This window comes from Danio aesculapii, chromosome 1 (assembly GCF_903798145.1).
Source record: "Danio aesculapii chromosome 1, fDanAes4.1, whole genome shotgun sequence".
NCBI lineage: Eukaryota > Metazoa > Chordata > Actinopteri > Cypriniformes > Danionidae > Danio > Danio aesculapii.
The window spans coordinates 36,679,564-36,701,782 of record NC_079435.1 but is presented as its reverse complement, the minus strand read 5'-3'; the positions used below and the strand labels follow the sequence as shown (position 1 = coordinate 36,701,782).

Here is a 22,219-nt window from a genome sequence, read left to right as displayed (position 1 = left end):
TCAGCGTTTCTTTGTAACAGCAACAACTCTTAAATACTTTCTCTATTTCTTTGTCTATATCAGCGCATATAATTTAAACACAATGTTCAAATTCAAAATACACAACTATGATAGGCTCAGCAACTGAATTCTATCTGTGGATAATATAAGAGTCTTGTTTATGTTTACATCTCATTCGAAGATCTTAGAGGGTGTGAAAATGGCTTCCATATTTACAGTAGCAGAGATCTTACCTTATATGCAAGCGCTCTGGTTTACTTCTTTCTGAGCGGTCTGTAAAACACAAAAAAGTATATAGTGTAAGCTATTTTAACTCAGTCTACATTAAAGTGACTGAATTCTTAGGCACAGCTGACTCTAGTGGCAATGTCTGTTTTGCTGGTTAAACTGTGTAGTAGATTCCTGATAAACCAGTTCTAAAGAGCTGAGAGAACTGCAGGCTATTGTACAACAACACAGTTTTTCCTGAAACTACACTCAGCATTCACATAGCTCCAGTCAAAAAGCTCACACAACAGGTTCCTGCATACATTTGGTCATTTATGTCTTCATTTTCACTTCTGAAGACATTTTGAGTATTTTATTTAACTTTAACATCTTAAAGTGTATGAAACTTCAAACACTACAATAACAACACCAGCATGTTTCACTACACAACTTGTTTCTCCCAACAGCGTTAAGCATTAATAGAGAATGTTTAACTTTGCCCAGGTAATGAAGGTGAACTCATAAAATGTAATAAGCGCTTTGGCAATGGGGTCTTTGTGTATCTTTGTCGCAGTTATCAACTGTTGAATCACTGTCCCCAAACACACCTATTGGCTCCAGTTTCTGCTCTCACTGTGTGTGTTAAAGCCAGTGAAAAAGCCTCACCAGTTTGTTAAATTACATTACTTAATCACTGTATTATTTGCAAGTTAAGTATAAAAATTTAAATAGCCTGACATTCATTTGCAAAGATGTAATCTGAAATTTATAGTCCTACCTGTGTATTGCCGACAACTGTATGCGAGTTGTTTCTATCATTCTCATTCAAATAAGTGAGAGAGGTATAGCACAAGTCACGCTTAAAGTGACATCTTTTTTTTTCATTAGGTATGTTGACACAGCCAGCGTGTCATGCAGGAATGCAGCCAATCAGGAAGAATTTTTCTTTTATCAATAGTGAACCAAAACATTAGGAAAGCACACTATTACTATGACTTGCATTATGTTTTGTTGATCCTCATTGTACAGTAATAGCTTACCTGTACAGAATAATATAGTTCGCTTAAGACCTTAATTGTGTCAGCAGTCTTCAGAACTGCATCCTGATGTAAGAATTTATCACCTTTATCATAGTTTCCTTTATCAAATGCTCCAGGAAGGGTTTGTGTGGTTTTGTGCTGATCTAGGACCAGCTTTCACTTTTAAGAGTCCTGATATCAGATGAAGATTAAAAAATCTCAGATCAGTCGAAAGAAACAGAGTTTTCCAATGGAATTTCTCACATTAACCAAAAGTAGCTTGATATGAGCACATGTTTGATTGAGATTGATTGGTGATACTAATGCACAATGCAACAAGCAAATATAAATGACATATTCAATTTAAATACCAGTTATATTATATCGGCCTTAAGTGAAACAACTGAAATAGACATCCTTTACGGAAAAACTACAGCTATCTATCTATTGTATTTATAATATCTTTCGATTTACAATTTTAATAATTGTTTACAGATCAATAACTACATTAAATTCCATGTATTACAATAGTGACCATTAATGTTTTCATTGATAAAACTCAAAGCCACTAACTGATTTTTAGATGCATTTCCTGCATAAATGGAAAGTTTTTATTTACAAATAACATGTCTAGAGTCACATGGTTAGTGCAAAGTGTCACATGACAATTTAATTTTTGTTTGCACCATAATAAGATTATGCCTGCATGCATTAAAGCTCAAAACAAAAGGCAAGTAAAGCATGTTAACAAAATTGGATAAACATATGGAGGTAAAATAACCATAACACACTGCAGCACTAAAAGTTTGCAATGTGGTATAGTCTTAAATCTATATTTTGTAGATTTCTGTTGTATTTTTTTTTTTACCTTTGCTCCCTGTATTTAGTCCTCCTTGCTGTGTTCCTTGTGCGTCTTCAATGTAACACTTAGCCTATTAGTTGCCATAGGCACTCATTGTACCACAACAACCTGCCTGTTAGTTGCCTTAGCAATTCATTAACTCCTCCTACTTATTAGCCCGTTAGCATGTGCATTTATACCCTTGGGTTTGGCTTGTTAACCTTTGTCTAGTAGCTGTTTGGCAAGTTGTGTGCTGGAGGAAACCTAGTACTGCCTGATAAGCTAGCAGCCAGTAGTGTAAAGTAACTAATTACAAATACTCAAATTACTGTAATTGAGTAGTTTTTCTCAGAAATTGTAATTTACAAAGTAGTTTTAAAATGTGTACTTTTACTTTTCCTTGAGTACTTTTCCATTTTTAATGCAGTATTGGTACTTTTACTCCACTGCTTTCCGTCAACCTGCAGTCACTACTTATTTTTTTGTCTATGGGGATTAAAAAATCAGTCCTGTGATTCCTGTCCAATCAAATCGCACATAGAAGGTAATTCATAATGAACTACTTCAAGACATGTGTGCTTTAAATTGCAGGAAACTGTTTGGAAGCATTAAAAGTGTCCATGAAGATGTTCAAAATCTTTATACGCATTAACCCAGAGATTGTTTAGATGCATGTCACTGATGGGAAGATGTTGGATATTTACTGTATGATGACCGCATGGCCTTAAATACCCAGCAGGTGCAAGACCTCAACGTGCCATCAGATTGATATTGTATCCTAAGGTCATGGGGATGCTGCATTTTGTTTGGAAATGAAAATTGAGTTGACATCAGAACTCAACGTCAGGCAGACGTCAATATCCAACGCCCAACCTAAAATCAAACAAATATCAACGTCTATTGATGTTACAGCTTGATGTTGTGTCGAAGTTACCACTATTGACATTTATCAGACAATGGATTTTGGTTGCCATAACTGATGAATAAATGTCAGTATTTGACATAAATAGGATGTTGGTTTAAGATGTTGGCTCGACATTGGATTTTGGTCACTTTCTAACAACCTAAAATTGACCAAATATCAACTTCATTTAAAGGCGTTATTGGGCATCAAAATAACGTTGTTCTTAGACACTTGCTAGACATTGAATTTTAGTCACCTGACATCACAACCTAACTCTAACCTAATATTAACATCATATGATGTAGTGTGCCTGCTGGACAATAGCTAAATGCACAACAGAATATTACTTACTCAATTACTTACATCCACAAATTACATGTAAATGCATCAGCTTTTAACAGCATAATACTCACTACTCATGAGTACTTTTAAAACAGCTACTTTTTACTCATACTTTGAGTAATATTTAAAACCGGTACTTCTACTCTACTCACACTACATTTTTAGGCAAGTAATGCTACTTTTACTTAAGTATGCTTTTTCAGTACTCTTTCCACCACTGCTAGCAGCTAGCTAAATATGAGTGTTTATGTTTAGCCAACTACTAGCTGCATGTAACTGCTAGTTATGGGTACAGTATTGCACAGCCATACAGATGGTTCAATCTTGGACTGTTTTATCAAACATACTTAAAGAGAAAAAATGTATTGTATGCAATCATGTAATAAAGAGCCTTTAAGGGAAGAAAAAGTGAGAAAACTAGAGATTGTAAAGGGGAAAAAAAGAGTTCAAATTCTGAAATTTCTACCATCAAAGAGTTCAGTTCTCAGCTAAAAAGGTGATTTGTGTGGATACAGACCTGTGTTTAAATGAGTTAGAAGGCATTATGAACAGGCTATGGGATTCATTTGTGCTGACAAAGTGTCTCTGTGTGTAAAGCCTGTCTGTGCAGGCCAACACTATCACTCATTGTATTAAGACAAAACCTTTTCACATTGACCTGAAATCAGTCTTCCAGACTGTGCCAAACAGATCATCTTAACTTTTAGCTGCGTTGATAAACATATGTCACTGGTCACACCCAGCAGAATGCATGCATAGACACATGTCATTGATTGATCCACTCCCGCTTTAATCGTGTGTAAAGTTATCCTTCAGTCCCATAGAAGTGACCCTTAGATAGATAATGCTGTGCAATATACTGTATGTGCATACAGCAGTGGTTTGCAATAAATTAGCTATTTAAAACTCTTTTTTTCTCATTGTGCCTGTCATTCGCACACCCTCTAAAAGAGATTTCATCACATCAGACAATGCAGTCACATGATGACAACAAACACTCACTGTCCTTCGGCTTATTCACTGCTTTATCATAGTTAAAATTCTTGTCAGTTATTTGTTTTATACAATAGTAAAACATGGTTTTTTACTTTTAGAAGTTGTAGTGATGTTTCTTTAACCAATGCTATCTATTTCAAGTAACTGCTTTCAGAATAAAAAGTGCACAATGGAAGCTATTTTAAAAGGTAATATTAGAATAATAAAATAAATCAGCATATTAGAATAAAGGTGTGACACTGGAAATTAGAATAATGACTGTTAAGAAAGATTTGGCGTGACAGGAATAAATTGCACTCATAAAATGTTAAATTGAAAAGCAATATACTTTAAATTGTAATAATATTTTATAATATTGCTTTTGTTGTATTTATGAACGATAGATAACTGTAGTAAAATGTATATATTTATTATATGTTTTATAAATATATAAAATATAAAATATGGCATTATTTAGCATGCTATCGTATATGGCATTTTTCTTCAATATAACACAGCCCTAGATAGTGATTTGAAGTGAGGGGGAAGGGATTTTCATTGTTTGATTAACAATATACCTTCAGTTCAGAACAATAACACTGAATTACTTTTGTATAGAAAGATGTGTAGTGTATTCATAAGTTTACATCTCTTTTATAAGTTTATTATATTTCTAATGTGTTAAATGTCATGTTATTTGAACAGCAAAAATATTTATATAAACTACTGGTCAAAAGTTTGGGGTCAGTAGGTTTTGTAAATGTTTTAAAATAAGCTTCTCCTGCTCACCAAAGCTGCATTTATTTCATTAAAAATTCAGTAAATAAGTGAAAATAAAAAACTGACCCCAAACCTTTGAATGGTAGTGCATATTAAACATATAAATGTAATAGAAAGAATATTTTATGCTGCTACAGTATATAAAACCTGGAGAGAAGCCAGCAGGCAAAAGCAGGGATTTTAGTTCTATAATTGTACAATTCCACTGACAAGGCAGCCACCTCTGCAAATAAAAGCCACTCATTTACAAGGTAAAGTGGAAGCTCATTTTTGTATGCTTTAAAGACCGTGGGTTCACATCTAAATGAATCACTGTTCAATTAATTACTTGAATAAGTTGTAGGAATTGATCAAAAATTCACTCTGATTGTATCTAATAATGTAACATTGAGATAGGTTAAATTAAAAATCCCCATCACTAACATCAAGACTGACAGTCTGCCTGAAGCAATGCGTTTATCAGCACTCTTGAAACAAGAACTAAAATTGAGTAATAAAATATTGTTAAGTCTGAACATGTTTATGAACACGGGACTTTCCTGGTCGAACAGTTTATTCAGCTAACATGTTGAAACTGGAGCATTTCTTCATGACTTCATGAGTAAAGTATATGAGGATATGAGTAGGTGAAAAGGGTTTTGGGTACATGTACACATCAATACCCACTGAAACCTACTTTCCTCTATGACCAAACATTAAAACTAAGCCCACTTTACAAGGCTGCAGACATATGAGAGAAAGTTTAAAATGGTGAGTATGCTGACTGTCCAGACACACACATGACGCTGCACAGGTGCTATACTTTCAGACAGGCTGCGACAAGCACAACTGCTGCCTCATGTTTCCTCAGTCAGAGTCATGTCACCTGTTCAGTGTCAATAGAGAAAAGCTATAACTGCTGTTTTTTTTCTCCCACTCACAGCTTACTCAGCCATACAACTACAGACCAATGCTGAGGGAGCAAGAGGAACTTTACACTCTAATTCACTTTTTACAGTTTGATAATGTTGTTTAACCAATCACAAGTGTTAAATGTTTATAAAATATATTAAAACATTCAATATTAAAACTGACTTTTTGTTAACTCGCTGAATCTTGAGATACTGATAAATGATTACTGATGCATCAAGCCATTATTTACTACTTTCTTTGACAGGTTTCTACCTATTCTTGGAAGCAACATCATTATCTTGGTGATTGTATTTTCCTTTGGGTCTGCAACATCAGATAAAAATGGTTTTAAGTTATGTTTTAAACTTAATTTTCATTTCACACATGCAGGAACCCATGTGTCTGTATTTATTGTTTATCATAGGCTTATATGAGGATGAAGGATAATAGATGCAGATTACTGTCATAATGTTTTTGAAGTTTGTGATACTACACACAGTAACTTGCAAAATCACTGTATAAATTTTTTTTTGTTAAAAATGAAGCGATCAGGTCTCATTTTTGTACTATTTAAAAATGATGCATAATAATTGCACTCCAGAAAGTCAAAAAAGGCTTTTTTCCTTTAAAAAGTAATTAATTTCTAACTGCATCATTAAAATTGTACTTCTAATTTCTATGTCTGAAAAGTAGCTTAATTACTCAATAAAGAATTTAATTACTTGACTCATCAATACTAAGAATTTCTAGGAATCTCTACAGATAATAGAAATTAACCTCTCAAGTCTTTGGATTTGAGTCACAACATGGTCTTTAGCTTTATACAAATTTTAAGCATTTGAATAAAAGATAACATTTGTTATGTAATTTAGTTTGCAAATAAAGGAAAGTTTTATATATATATATATATATATATATATATATATATATATATATATATATATATATATATATATATATTTTTTTTTTTTTTTTTTTTTTCAATGTCAATAATTTCTTGACTCTTTAATGTCAACCATGTAACGTTCTCTTGACAGCTGTAACATTCTTTAGTTGAAAAAAATGATATCATTCTGAAAAATATATTTGAATAACAAAAATAAATCAATTATTAGTTTCCCTGGATTGATTTACAGAGAAGTGCAGAATTTATTTGAAGTAGGATAACTGAGGCGAGTACATTACACTGTGGTTAAATTGCATAAAATTATCCCAGTTATCTCTTTATTTAACTTTTAGCGGTCAAGTTAGTTAATTACAGTAACTACACCCAACAATAGTCTGATGAAATACAATCCGTTACCGTGCCCTACACAAGAAACGTTTGAACTTTTCCTTAGTAATTGCAACAATGACAATTGTCCTACCTGTTGAATCTCTTCTCCTCGTAACAGAAACATCTGAAAAATCATCACTTCCACCACCACACCGGGCTTCAGCCATGAGGTATAACCGCACGTCTTTCTAATAATATTTAGACTTTTTAACTTGCGGAAAAAAAGCTATTTGAAAGGTCTTGAAACAAACTCTGGCCGTGTGTTTTGTTTCAGCAAAAAGTCACGAAGACTGTTAGTGTTAACAGAGACTGATGAACGACAACTGAAGAGAGAGATCTGTGCAAGCGCGTCTCTTACTGCTCAGCAGAGGGCGGAGTAGACTACATTGATTTTAAACCACAACATTTCTGTGAAACATTGGGCTACTCAAAGAAATAAAGAAACATATAATGAAGTTTTAAAAAGTTATTCTTAGCGTTTCAGAAGTGCAATTAAACAATAATTGAGTCCTCAAAAGAGTATTATTTTCTAATTTTAGCCAATCTAACCTGAAGATGAATGAGTAAGTAATAAATAAAGTAATGAAATAAACAACAACAAAAATTTATTTTTATTAGCCATATTATTTATGCAAACAATTTAAGTTAATTATTATATATTTTTTTGATTTTAGTGTCAACCCCAATAATATAAAATGTTGCATTCAAAATATCCATTTCATGATTTCAACAATTCTCTGTTTCTGTAATTTATGTTTTATTAGTTTTTAAATGAATATACCATGTATGTATAATATTCTGATTCTGAACAACTGCATGGTCTCAAAACTGTCTTTTTGTTTAACTGAATTAGAATATTAAACATCTATTCATTATAAAACAACAGAATTTACATTATATTATAGGTCATTGATTTGGCTAGAATTTGCGTTAAAATAATAAATACCGTTCTTGATATGTCATTCATATTCACAATGCTGTAAAATGTATGTAAGGTCAAAGTGTTCTGCGTTTTGGGATGGGCGTTTATTGTTTATTTACTTTTTGTAACTAACTGCATTTGTTACAAAAAAAAAAAACAAATTACCGTTTGTTTTGCACAAGCTTTGTAAGGGCTGTAAAAAGTCAGTAAAAATGTTTTGACAATGTTTTTAATATTCTGGACTTTGAACGTCACTTGACCATTGTTGTCTATAGACATATATGTAGGGTCTCTCAGATTTCATCCAAAATAGCCTAAAATAATTATTTTGTTTTCTGAAGATGAACAAATGTCTCAGGGGATTGGAATGTTTTGAGGGTGAGTAATTAATAACATAATTTTCATTTTTGATGAGCTAATTCTTTAATGGCACCGTAGCCACTATGGGTCTCAGTGACTCAGCATGAGGTTAAAAGCAGCAGTTACATCTTATGCAATACGTACAATACTGTGCAAAGTCTAATTCTAGGCCACTAGATTTTTCATTAACAAATTCAGATATTAAGTCAGTTGTTTTATCTTTTGCAATAGTTACTAGCAAAGTAGGAGTTTAGAACTTCTATGTTAAGCTGCTTTGACACAATCTATATTGTAAAATAAACATAAATTGAACTGAAGTTAGTCAGACGTAAATAGCAGTTTACATTTAAAATAAATCCTATTCATTTTAATAATCGAGTGAGATGTTTGTTTGCTGATAGCAGCCAATGCTCAGCACAAAGATGTGATCTGATTTGCACCATCAAGCAGTCCACCAAGAAAGGCATGAAGAAACAGAAATAATTGAGACAGATTAAATCCAGAAGACCTGTGGCAACAACTTCAAGAAACCTGCCTGTTTATCATGTTAAACTTTACATCAGTGTTCAAGTGCACATCTTTAATGTTAGAGCATAACAGCATACCCACGTGATATATTGTAATAAAGTTTACTTATTCTTTGCATTCTGCTAATTAGGATTTCACTGTAATGACAATAAAATTTAAATTGTTACTAATATATGAATGACTAATATAATTTATATATCAGAAAAAGTGCATTGTATATTATACAGTATAGTCTACATCATGCATGTATCTCTAAGTTTTTCATTTATATAATTAAATTGTATTTTATTCTTGAAATCACGTGTTTATTGCTAGATTGGTGTCACATACTCATCTTCTGTCTTCAGATGCGCTGCTAAGGTTTCTCAGTCCCACCGTTGCAAATCCTGCTTTCTGAGAATTTTGAATATGCAATTGCTTTATTTAAATAAAAGAATATCCAAGACAAACCTATTAAGTTTTTTATGAGTATATGTACACTAGCAGTGTAAGTGACTGCGATGTGATGGGGCGCCACCTGAAATCTTGCCTAGGACAACAAAATGGTTATGGCCAGGCCTATGCAAAGCATCTGAAAAAATAAATAAATGATGGACTGACTGTAATGTCCAGTGCAGACTATATCAAACAAAATGTTATAATCAAATTATTTGATATATCGAATATCATTTGAAGCAATTACTGCATGACTTTTGAATTATTTATGCCTTTAAAAGAGCTGTCCACAATATTTGCTACAGGCTAGGTCTTATTTTGTTACTGAAATTCCATGTTAATAGAAGAATTATACTGAATTTGATCAGCAAGTATTTAAAGACGACTAGAAGGAGGAAAAACTCATTTGTGAAACTAAAATACTCTCTTATATCTTACAGAATTAGTCCACATGCACATTCATATTGATTCAGAATCCGAAAATGAGTTGGTTCAAATCCGATCATTGTCTCAGCAAATGAAAAAGATAAAACAAAAACTTCAATGTATTCACTGTCTTCAAAAACAGCTTTTCTCTTCTGATGCTGTTCATGTCTATTTTTAGCAAAAAAAGGAGAACAAAAACAACACTTTTCACAAAAACCGGTTCAACTGGTTTTTTTATAACTGACCTGTAATAGGGAAAGTGATCATTCTGGCAGTGCACAGCGATTGATTTCACTGGGGGCCTCTTGTTGAGAAGTTGTTGTTTTTTTATTCATTTTACTGTGCTTGTTGATTGTGCATATTCAGTACAATGAATATTACAGACTAAAGAAGATCATTATGATAAAACTGATCATTTTCTATTTAAGCGAGTTTGAAAGTACCACAAAAGTAAAGGAGCTCAAGGCAGTCACACTCAACAATCCAGTTATCTTGTAAGGTTGTCGGAAGCATAAGTTAACGCAATCAAACTTGAACCACCAGATTTCTGAGCCAGTCTACAAATCAACTGGTTGTGTAACAGGTATTATCTGAGGGAAACCATTTGAAAATATTATCATCCACTCTCTCTCTCTCTCTCTCTCTCTAGACCACAGACATCAAATCCAGTTTCTAGAGAGCCGCAGCTCTGTTAAACACACCTCTTAAACACAAACTGATAGACTCCTTCAGTATTGATTGAAGCCTACAGGTAAGCTGTGGTCACACTGCACTTTTCTCCCCAAAGACTTCCATTCAAACGCATGCAAATGCGTCCGACCTGAAATGCAAGCTTGTGCGAAAAGTTTCTCAGTTCGCTGCGATGAAAAGTTCAAGCTTGAGGAACATTGACCAGCGAAATCGCATCACATGTTTGTGTGAGACCAAGTGAGGATCAAAACATGGACAGAAATTTAAAACATGGACCAATCGCTCGCTTTTTCAATGTCTAATCATCTTGTTTAATTCTGCTCCTTTTCGCAGCACCGTATGACAGAATTTTGCATGCTCAAACTCTAGTGTGATTGCGGCATTAGTGTGTTGAAGCAGGGTTGGAACTAAACTGTGCAGAGCTGCGGCCCTCCAGGAACTGGATTTGACACCTGTGCTTTAGACGTAGAGGAGACTGGGGAACCTTTTATACATTTCCCACTATATCTTTGAGATCTTTTAAGCCAGTGTGTTCAAAATTTGATTGAAACTAGTTACATATGTCTGCTATTAAATTGCATAATTGTTATCTTTGCATCACAAATACAAAATCCACAGTTTAGTTTCAAACAGAAGGAGTAAAATGTTACAATTCACACCACAGTCTGGGTTAGTTGTTACACATCCTGGGATTAGATTATGATTTCTACCTCACAGCTAACAGCTAAAACATTATCATCAACAACATGTGTTAAAAATATCTACACAGACACAAATTGACATAATTTAACTTTGATGGATTTAACTACAAATGAGGCATTGCTATCCCCAAAATAATTAAAAATAAAGTAAAAATATTACATTCTTAGCTCAAATATAGTTTTTTTCCCTCTAACAACTATTGTGTTTGCCACAGGCCTCTACTTTTTCCATATATGAAATGAGGACTAATCTGAGCATGTGTGAAGTGAATCAGCTGGTTTACTAGTCCCTGATTGTATTAGAAGTGTTACATGGCCCATGTTACAACTATCCGGTCTCCCCTATTGCAAACACCTATTCCATTCCTCTTTCTTTAATTACATCAATAGACCTTAATTCTTTTGGCTTATTTTTGTTGCATCTTGTATTTTGCTTCTCCTAAGGATTGTAATTTAACGGCAGCTTGTCCAACTTTGAAAAGTGTATATTTCGGAGGGGTATTCAAAGGTAATTTAATTGCATAGTGTGTCATGTTCATAAATTTATAGACCCCTTTGAGGGATGTAAAAAAATAACAATGGTCCTATTGTATTTCCTGTCTTACATTTTTAATTTCCATAGCTTAAGAGAATCCAAAAATGTCCACATATTGAAAAATAATGTTATTACAGCTGTTTTAGTGTCAAGTTTTGATTGAGTTATCTATTGTTGCAGTTAATAAATAGTTTAACAACAAACAGGAAATGTTCAGAGACCAATGACATTATCACATTGAAATGGTCTTCTTATACACTAATTCTATTTTATTTATTGATATTGTAGTTATTTGTGTGAAAAAAATAACCCTTTTAAATCATCAAAACATATCATGTTTTGTTTTTTACTTAATTGATTGTGGATCGTGTATATGAATAAAACATGCAACAAAAAGAGGTTGAGATTACCTGTCCTAATAAGTGAAGTCATGCATATAAAACAACCTCTAATCACTAAATGAGCACAAATTTTTACAGACACTTCATATTTAATAGTATTTAAGGGTTTGTTTATTACATTCAGACATAATAGTCCTATTAGGCTATTTAGCCAATTGTAAACTTTTAAAAATACATGTGGTGCCATATGTGTGGGAGATTGCACTCAACAATAAACGAAGAATAGCCTATCTATAAAAAACTATCCCAAAACATCATTTTTTTTTGTAAAATGTATTCATAGACGCTTAGTGCTTGTTCCATAGATAATTACAATTATTTATAAATTTTTAAATGTATTTATGTTCTTGTTCCATTTAAGTTTAATCAGCAGGTGTCACCAGAGAGTCGCGTTTCTGCCTTGTTCTTATTCCTGTGAGGACGTGTTGGTATTCGGTTCTTTACTGCCACTAACTGGACAGGAGTTTGAAGGAAAAATTTGGCTAAATAAAAATAGGAAATACAAACTAATAAAATGTCGAATTTACTTTCTAGGAAAGTCTAAACCTGCACTGAGAACTTAATAATGTTGCATATATTCCTCTTCCAGGACCATTTTGTTGGATTTTTTATTGTAATTAAGCAACTTATAGTTTACATTTTAAACGTTTTGTTTATTCATTTTGCTCTGTAGGCTAGAGTAAATAAGCGTGTCCATGTTCGACTGAAATAAATAAATTGTCCTGGTTTTTGTTTGTCAATAGTGATATAGTAATAAAAAGTGTCCTATAATAATAGTATTACTATTTCTTTTTTTTTCTTTTTGCTATAGTCACTGATTCTCCAGTCACATTTTATTTGAAAACAAGAGTTTTATACATACTGAAATTTAATATTCACAAAATAAAAAATACATACATAAAACAATCTTTGAGACAACTTAAAAATTTAAAATATGATATCTCTGTTACGTAGTGAAAGATAACTTATTGTAAGCATGTAGGTTATCTCTATATCCACCATGTAGTCCTCTATGTTTTCACAAAATAATAAAAAAAAGTCAAAGAAAATGTCAGTTTAATATTTTACATTAATATTTATTTCCATGTAAATTATGTAAACATGTTATTTTCTATAGTTTATTGTGTTAATATAACTAAGCCTGAATTTCATTAGTGTCTTGTTGTTTTGTATTTTTAAAGCTGGTTGAGAAACATAGTAGCATAAGACACAATTTTGTTTTGTTGCGTGGAAGAGACCCGCACTAAATAAATATTACTAAAATAAATTATTCAAATAGGAACGAGCCAGAGCACAGGCAGCAGCAAATCACGAAGGTTGTGGGCGGGGCTTGTGCTCGAGCTCACCTTTCTAATGCACGCTCAGGTGACCGAGCGAGCGCAGTGCAGTGTCGTCAGAAATCTCTGGATCTTTAAAGTCTGTTCTGACAGAATCAACAAACCCACGACGAGAACGGCATTTGGACCTCGGTAATGAGAGAAACAGTGACGCGGGGTTATGATCGGTTTAACTCGAGTCGAAGAATATTATGACAGAGGAACAGAGCTGCTGAACTGAAGTTTTGTCAGGTGTCGAAGAGAAAAAGCGTTTGGATACTAAAGGCAAAGTATGTATTATTTCACATAACCTACTATCTATGTTGTTGCTGTTTTTGTTTGTGTATGTTTTATAATTGTTTAGCCTATTCTAAGGGGTTGTTTTCCTGCTCAAAAGAAGAGTTGTGTACATTGTTTTTATTCTAGTTCGTCCATGAACAGGTTGATCTAGGTTGTCTGGAAAAACACGCGTGGACTTTTGCTGGAAGCATGACTGCTACAACTAAATTCTAGTTATTTACATTCTGTAACTACATTAAGGTGCCAATATGCTTAGAAGATCTTCCCTGCAGTGTTTCTTTGTTGACATGACATGAAAAACAGATATTTAGCAAAAAAGAAATAGATGTTGTCTTTAAATCTAGTCGTTTAATTAAACAACAATATGAATCAGTAGTTAAACAACGAATATCATGTTTGTTTAGTGTAATATGTCCTGGCATATTGAGCAAGTTATGTAACAATGGTTTGCAGTAAATTTAAAATGATAATCAAAATATATTTACAAGTCTGAAAATAGAAAATAAAAGAGAGCTAAGTAGAAGTATGAGGTAAGGATGTAATGAGAGTCACATAGTAATTAATGATCAATTTCAAGTGAATCCAAGAGTGCTCTAAGGACAAAGCTCTGTAGGGAGTGTGGCAACAGGTGAAAAAGTCACACACATGAAGCTTTGTTTATCAATGCAGCTGTAATGTGACCATGTGACTGTGTGTTTTTTAAAATATGTTTTTTGCATATAAATTGTTGGGTGACAGTAGTTAGCACTGTTGCCTCGCAGCAAGAAGGTCGCTGGTTCAAGTCTTGGCTGGGTCAGTTGGCATTTCTGTGTGAAGTTTGCATGTTCTCCCCGTGTTCACATTCGTTTCCTTTAGGTGCTCTGGTTTCCCCCACTGTCCAAAGCCATGCTGTATAGGTGAATTGAATAAACTAAATTGTCCGTAGTGTATGTATGTGACTGAGTGTGTATGGATGTTCCCAGTACAGGGTTGCAGCTGGAAGGGCATCTGCTGTGTAAAACATATGCTGGATGAGTTGGCGGTTCATTCCCCTTTGCCAACTTCTGATGAATAAAGGGACTAAGCTGAAGGAAAACGAATATAAATAGTTTTTGTAATGTTTTTTAGCAAGTGAAGATTTTCCAAGTAATTTTATAAAATAAATAAATATGATTATTTATGCTTATATCGGGAAAAAAAACCCTGTTAAGCTGTCACTTAAGCCATCATCCCAGCTGCGACATATATCCTTCCTAACATTATTCCAAAGCCTGTCCATGACTCATTGAGCAGCTGTCAAGCAGAATACAGTGGATTGTGTGTGTGTGTTTTTTTAAACACTTTGGGTTGATATTGTACTTTATTTATGTGGATTTGCAGGAAAAAACAGATAAACTTTTACATTTAACTTGTCTATTCCAGCCTTAGCTTGTCCCCTTGGCATGCCTTAGCCTGGTTCAGCCTTGTCTTGTGCTAAGGATTAAAACACACACATGCACACATGCACACATGCACACGCACACACACACACACACACACACACACACACACACACACACACACACACACACACACACACACACACACACACACACACACACACACACACACACACACACACACACACACACACTTGTTTTGGTGATTTATGAGGACTCTTGGTGTAATGTATTTAAACTCTAAAAACTGCTTATTTTATCACCCTTAAAACAAACCCTCACAGAAAAACATTTCATTTGAAAAGACCCTGATAAGTAGGATTTATTTTACAAGGTCACAGTGCATGTCCTCATAAACCACCTCAACATTGTAATAACTAGGTCATAACCATATCATTACACAAAGTGTCCTTGTAAACCACCAAAACCAGTACTAACATACACACACTAACCTTCAAGACTGCATAGATGAGACATTAACACTTCTACGGGAATAGTGACTGATTATTACATTACTTGAAATATGAATGGCGCAACGTTGGGTAAACATTTTCTTAAATCTCTGCCTCAAGTAATTTCACTCATGTTCTGGTTTATTTTATTCTATTCATAAATCTTGTTTACTCAGACTGATTCATTGGAGACTACTGGTGATACAGGGGCACTGAATGCTTACAGTGGGTAAAAAATGTCTCAATGGGACTGAAAAGAGCATTCAGACTTCAAAAAGCTTTCTGTGTCTCTCTCATCTCAGCGTTTGATCTGACTCATGTAATTGCAGCAAGTGTGTGTCTCCTGCTTTGTGAGACAAACCACGTCATGAGGGCTTTCTGTGTGCTGTCTCTCTTTCTATCAGTTTTTGCATCTCTTTCTCATTTTGTTTGTCCTTCCCCTTTGAAACCAGCATTTGCTCATTTGGTACACGTAAACAACTCCCTCTCATGATAAATGCTAACAATCCATAATGGATGAATGTAGCATGTCTGCTATTTCAGGATTTTCGCAGTGTTTATGTTTTCAGTGTTCCATTTTTAAGAGATCTTTTGATTATATGTATAGGTATAGGTTAGGGCTTAATAAAATCGGATTAGCAAAGCACATTATGCAAGAAAAGTTTGGTGTTGTGATCAGTAGTAAATCTCTAAAAAGGCCACGAGACCCTCTCTATCACATCAGATGTTTTCACACCTCTAGTTTGAAAAAAGTCAAGAAAGTTTGTGAATCCAGTTTTGTTTAGGTGGGAGTGTCGAGTAGCGAAAGAGGGAAGGGTTTGCATGAAAAGGGGAGTTTCTTTACGTGCACTACAGCTGATTTTCACACCAGCAACACAAGCACAGATGCAGGAGAGATAGTCAGTGATTCAGAGAGCAGCATTTACAGTGGAATTGAGAGCTGTGTGGAAGTGGAGGATTTTCAGTCCATAATATTGTAGTGATATTACAGTAAACTTAGTAACTAAATAATTTTGACTAAGGTATGTCTTTAAAAACTGAAAGAATCCTGCTGACGATTCTAACTAGCTTTGCCATCTGAATAAACATAAACAAAGAACATTGATCACACGTAGAGACAGGGCAATCAACACCAACTTAAAAAAAAGACAAGTGGGTTTCACCATTTCCAGATTCAAAAAGCTCGTAAAAAATGCTCCTTACAAACGTATTTTTGTCGCATGTAGCATACCACTGTAATCCACAAATATGGGTCCACACTAGGCATGGGCCAGTATAAGATTTTGACGGTATGATAACCTTGGATAAAAATATCACGGTTTCATGATATTGTGATTACTGCTCTAAAATATATTCTTTTCAAATGTCTGCATGAAAACAAAAACTTTTTTTCCCTTTTGAACACAATATATTTAAATTTGAGAAACATTTAAAAATTTTAGAGCAGTAAACATGTCAGGCTAAATAATTCAAATGAGTAATTGACTTCTGCTGTCTTCATTAGTTTCAAAAACACTGATTTCTTTTAAAACTTTGGATATCTTTTCAGCTGGAGATAACGTTGTCCTCAAAAACAACAACAACAAAAAAAAAACGTAAATAAAAAAATTTTACACATACCTTAGGAACAGTATAGCAGAAAATTTTGACGATTTAAAAACCTTGACTTTTTCAAACCATGGTATACCTTGAAAATCGTCCCATGCCTAGTCCACACTCGAGCTGTGCTCTCATTGCTGGGAAATGGAAACAAAACCTTTGTTGCAGCACATTTATAAACGCAACGCTGACTACTCACGTCTCTGAACAGTTCTTCATCTTCTACTTGTTTGGTTGGAAACACAACGTGGCATCTGTCTGAACACTGTAACAGGTAAAAGGAGTCTTCGAAGCTATATCAAATATAGTATAATATATAATAAGCATATTAAGGAAGTTGCATCTCGTTCACAATAGAGCTCGCTGATTGGTTTGATCCAAGTCTTTCTCATGAAACAATGAATGTGCTGAAAACTCAATATTGTCACTTTGTACCAGCCGGTACAATTTATCTCCACGCTGGAATTTACACAATGATCTCATCGTCACAATGTTGCTTTAAAAATTCTTTTTAAACCGGAAGAACAAATTTGCTCTAAACAACGCAAAAGCAACCAATTTTTACTTTTTTGTGAAATATATGTGTCCTAATAGTGTTTTTAGCAACATTGAATATATATATATATATATATATATATATATATATATATATATATATATATATATATATATATATATATATATATATATATATATGACTGTCAACTTCCTAAAAATGTGTTTTGGTGATTCGTAACCATTTAAAGCCCAGAGGGCACGCTCATGAGTGGCACGGACACACCAAATATGCCCGAAGAAACCCAAGAAATCCTTTTAGCGGGTGATGAATAAACAGAAGATTAAACTGCTTTTATTGATAAAATGGGGTTAATAAACACACAACCACAACAACATAAAGTTTATCTAAGCACTTCTTATTATAAGTATCCTCATAATAATGTATGTAATAATGGAACACCTTTGTCATGGACATATACTATGAAAAATATCATATGCCATATTCTGTGGCTTATTTGTGTAAGAAGCCATATCATTTCACAGAAGGACATATTTTAAACATGACCAAAGTTAAGAAGTACATTTGGAGTAATGACTTCATTGTATGTGGTATTTTCACATCCTTTCAAATGTAACATTTGCAAATGTAACAAAAGCTAAGCTAAGCAAACAGCTGTCCAATGTCGCAGAATAATAATCTGTGATTTGACTCATGGGTGGCATGGTGGCTCAGTGGGTAGCACTGTCGCTTAATCGCATGGGTTTCCTCCGGGTGCTCCGGTTTCCCCCACAGTCCAAAGACACTGCATATTTTTGGACTCTGGGGGAAAACGGAGAACCCAGAGGAAAACCACGTGAACGCAGGAAGAACATGCAAACTCCACACAGAAATGCCAACTGGCCCAGCCGGGACTCAACCAGCCACCTTCTTGCTGTGAGGTGATTGTGCCACCCACTGCTCCACCGTGAGGCCCCATTTCCATTCAGTATGCATAAATTTACATAGTGTTCTCGCTTCTTCATCATATGGAGTTGTTTTCTTTCCCATTTAAGCAGTTTTTCTCTGTCTCATGAATAATTATCATTTTATTGTTATTTATATTTGGTTTTGGTTTTGTCAGATTTTTTTTTCCACGTCTTGAGGATCCCACATGATCCCCTGCTTTTCACAAAAGTTACATCTTCACTGTGAGTATTAGTCGAGCCTGAAAGATATTGACAGGTTTGAGTGAATTGCTCTTAATGTAGTTTTGTGTATAGTTTTGGAGGATATTAATTTGTGAATAGCATAGGTGTAGTCACTGACAGTTAATAGAACTGTTCATAATTCACCTTTGACATGGCAACTCCCATACGACTCAGCCCACTCCATGTAGAAAAAAACAACAACTTATAGTTGCAGCGTTTGAAAATAGCAAGTGCACCTTTAAGCCTCCAGTGTTTCTCACACAATAGTGCACATTATCAGAACAGGAGAGCACCTGACTGCTGTTTCTTTGTTTGACTTAATGGGGCCACCATGTTTGTTTTATCTCAGTGTAACAGGCAGCTCCATAAAATCCTTTCTTTTTGTAAAGTGGGAAGTATGGCCTTGCTTGCTGTCATATAATTGTGAGTTTCTCAGGATTGCAGTGTAGGACTTTCTTGATCATACATATTTCAAACATACAGTAAGATGAACACCAACATGCAATTTGCATAGCTTCTTGCATTATGTAAAGTTGTTGTCTCCCCGAACCACTTCCCTGTTTTTCCCTGTTTTGCAGTACTGCTTAGGTTGCGAATGTCGCCATAGTTACTGGTCCCAAGTCACCTTTTGGCCTGTGCAGTTTCCACCAATCAGATGATGGAGACAGGTGGTGTGTTATTATTTATGCAGATCAGGTGCTTTGAACTCTGGGTAGGAAGCCGATTGTATTGTAAACACACAGTACATGTTTGCATTTAGCGTGCATGTGTACAGTAAAACCTTCAGTATTACCGGAGAGACACTTATAATGTCACAGACAATAAATTTGTGATAAGGGTTTTGGTTATCTGCAGGTTTTGACAGCCTTTGGACATTGGTATCAAAACGTTCTTTTAAACATCTCAACACATTGCTGGCCTTTATAATACCACAAGCAGTTATTGCTTTTGAAAAGGTGTTCATGTGAGTGTCTACTGTCAGGTCAGAATTCGTGACCTCAACCGGGACCTGCTAGTCGTCTCCTCTTTGTGTCTGTTGTAAATATTTCAGTAGACTCTTACTGTAATTGCCCTCACGTCAGCTGGTCTCCATGGGCACCAGGACTCCTGGTAAATTCCCCTTATGTGTCTTTAGAAGGCGCTTGATCTTGACTAACATGTCTGCTTTGATTTGTTTTGGCATCCTTCATGTGTAGATTACGTGATACCCTCCCTGTGGGGATGTGTGTGTGCATGAAAGAGAGGCCAGGTGTTCTCATCATGAAAGTCATATGCTAGGAGATCAAAAACAATGCCTTGCTCTTTATTGGTAATGTGCTGCTCATTCATAACATTTATTAATAGATTACTTTGCTTTACTTGAACTGTTTTGCTTTATTTCTTCATAAAACTTTCATGAATTTGGTTTAATAGAATGAATTTCATAATATGTTAAATCAATGTAATTATTTGCTGTTAAAAATTAAGTGACTTTTAAGTGATGTATACTTGTGTGTGTCGGCCATATTTGTAAGCATATTTTACAGAAACAGTTGTACAAAAGTGGAGTAAATGTGACAAATTCCTATATTAGGGTCACTCTTATTAGAAAAATAATTTTTTAAAAACATTCTCTTTTCTGGTTTTAAAATATAAAACCTTTCTATATGGTTAGGGCATGGGTAGGCAAGTTCAGTCCTGGAGAGCTGCAGTCCTGAAGCATTTTGCTTGAACCCTTATCAAACACATATGAACAAGCAAGGTCTGAATGTTCTAGGCTACAGGCAGGTGAGTTTTTATCAAGGCCGGATCAAAGTTCCTGGGCCGAACTTGCCTACCCCTGGGTTAGGGTATGGTATTCATATAGCTCTCTCTAAAAATCTGTGTCGTTTGTGTGTGACTTGACTTGACAAATGCTTATGTACAAAATAAACATGGCGTACATGCGTGTACACTTGAGCTATTCTGTAGAGACAAATTTGCATAATGGCATGGGTGTATCAGTGTAAACATGGTTTATGTGAGCACTTCCTGTGTCATGCTTTCTGTGTAGGGTTAAGCGATAGTATATTGTATAATAACCATGTCTATGGAGATTCCCTGTAAGCGTCATATTCATGAAAGTGAAAGTGTGTGTGTGTGTGTGCGTGTGTGTGTGCGTGCGTGCGTGTGTGCGTGTGTGCGCGTGTGTGTGTGTGTGTGTGTGTGTGTGTGTGTGTGTGTGCGTGTGTGTGTTTGTGTGTGTGTTGAATACTGTTTTATCTACGGCTTTATCTACTGGGCATTCAAAATATGTTCATACCACATTGGTTATTGGCTAACAGTACATTCATTGTTTATAAATGTACCATATCAGTATATTTATGTATTTATACTTGCTCATTTGTCTGTTATTTATTTAATATGTAAATACCAGTGTTGGGTAAGTTACTTTAAAAAAGTAATAGATTACAAATGACTGACTACTACTGGAAATTTGTAATTTGATTAAAAAGTAATCAGTTTACTAATTACTTTGAAGGTACCTTTAAAACATATAAAATAAATAAATAAATACAAACTACAGCACTTTCAGTAATTTAATATTTACTAAAAAACATTTTCAATGGGTTTAGCACAGCAGCTTGACAAATTCAAAAAATTTAAATAGATAATTCACCCAAAACTTAAAATTCTCTTGTCATTTACTTAGTCTTTTTGTTCTATACTCGTTTTCTTTTTTTGATCTTTTGAACACAAAAGAAGACATTTTGAAGAAAACTGGATACCTGTAACCATTGACATCCATAGTACATACTATGAACATAATATGTCTGAGGTTGTGGAGACAAACTGTAAACACTCAAATGTTACACATGCACCTACATTGGAAATAATGACCTTGCATGTGCAAAAGACAAGTAATGTGAATGGCCCCATAAGCAGCTACACTTCTCTTCACATTTTCAGAAGTTACTTTCACTCCCGATCCTATACAAAAATTTAGCCTGTTTAGGCTGAGTTGGGTCACTGTGTTTTTGGGCGTTGGTGTCCTCCTTGACAAGGAGTATTGCCCTTGAATGCTTTCTGTTCAAGTGCTTGAACAAGTTGCTGGTCGAGTAAAAAGCAGTCGAAAGTTGTTTAGAGACTGCATTTCAGCTCACGTTCTCCAGCAATTTAAAAGTGAATGCTCATAAACTGACATTGCAGCAGAAAACGTGATTTAAAAAAAAAGCTTTTTTTTTCTAAATTAGAAT

The 22,219-nt window shown here is 34.4% G+C and overlaps 2 protein-coding genes across 3 annotated transcripts in view; one reads left to right on the top strand and one right to left on the bottom strand.

Annotated features, from left to right (window-relative positions):
• sh3d19 (SH3 domain containing 19) overlaps nucleotides 1-7,562 on the bottom strand; it is a 42,688-nt gene extending 35,126 nt beyond the window's left edge. The window contains exons 1-2 of the mRNA XM_056459646.1: nucleotides 7,327-7,562; nucleotides 234-273 (exon numbers count right to left, since the gene is read on the bottom strand). Of these exons, the coding sequence (XP_056315621.1) occupies nucleotides 234-273; nucleotides 7,327-7,402 (116 nt within the window). The 5' untranslated portion in view covers nucleotides 7,403-7,562. The remainder of the gene's footprint in view (nucleotides 1-233; nucleotides 274-7,326) is intronic.
• Nucleotides 7,563-13,598: 6,036 nt separating this feature from the next.
• Nucleotides 13,599-22,219, top strand: part of fhip1aa (FHF complex subunit HOOK interacting protein 1Aa) — a 47,736-nt gene continuing 39,115 nt past the window's right edge. For both annotated transcript variants that reach the window (XM_056459625.1, XM_056459634.1), the window contains exon 1: nucleotides 13,599-13,839. The gene's annotated coding sequence lies outside the window, so the exon portion shown is untranslated. The remainder of the gene's footprint in view (nucleotides 13,840-22,219) is intronic.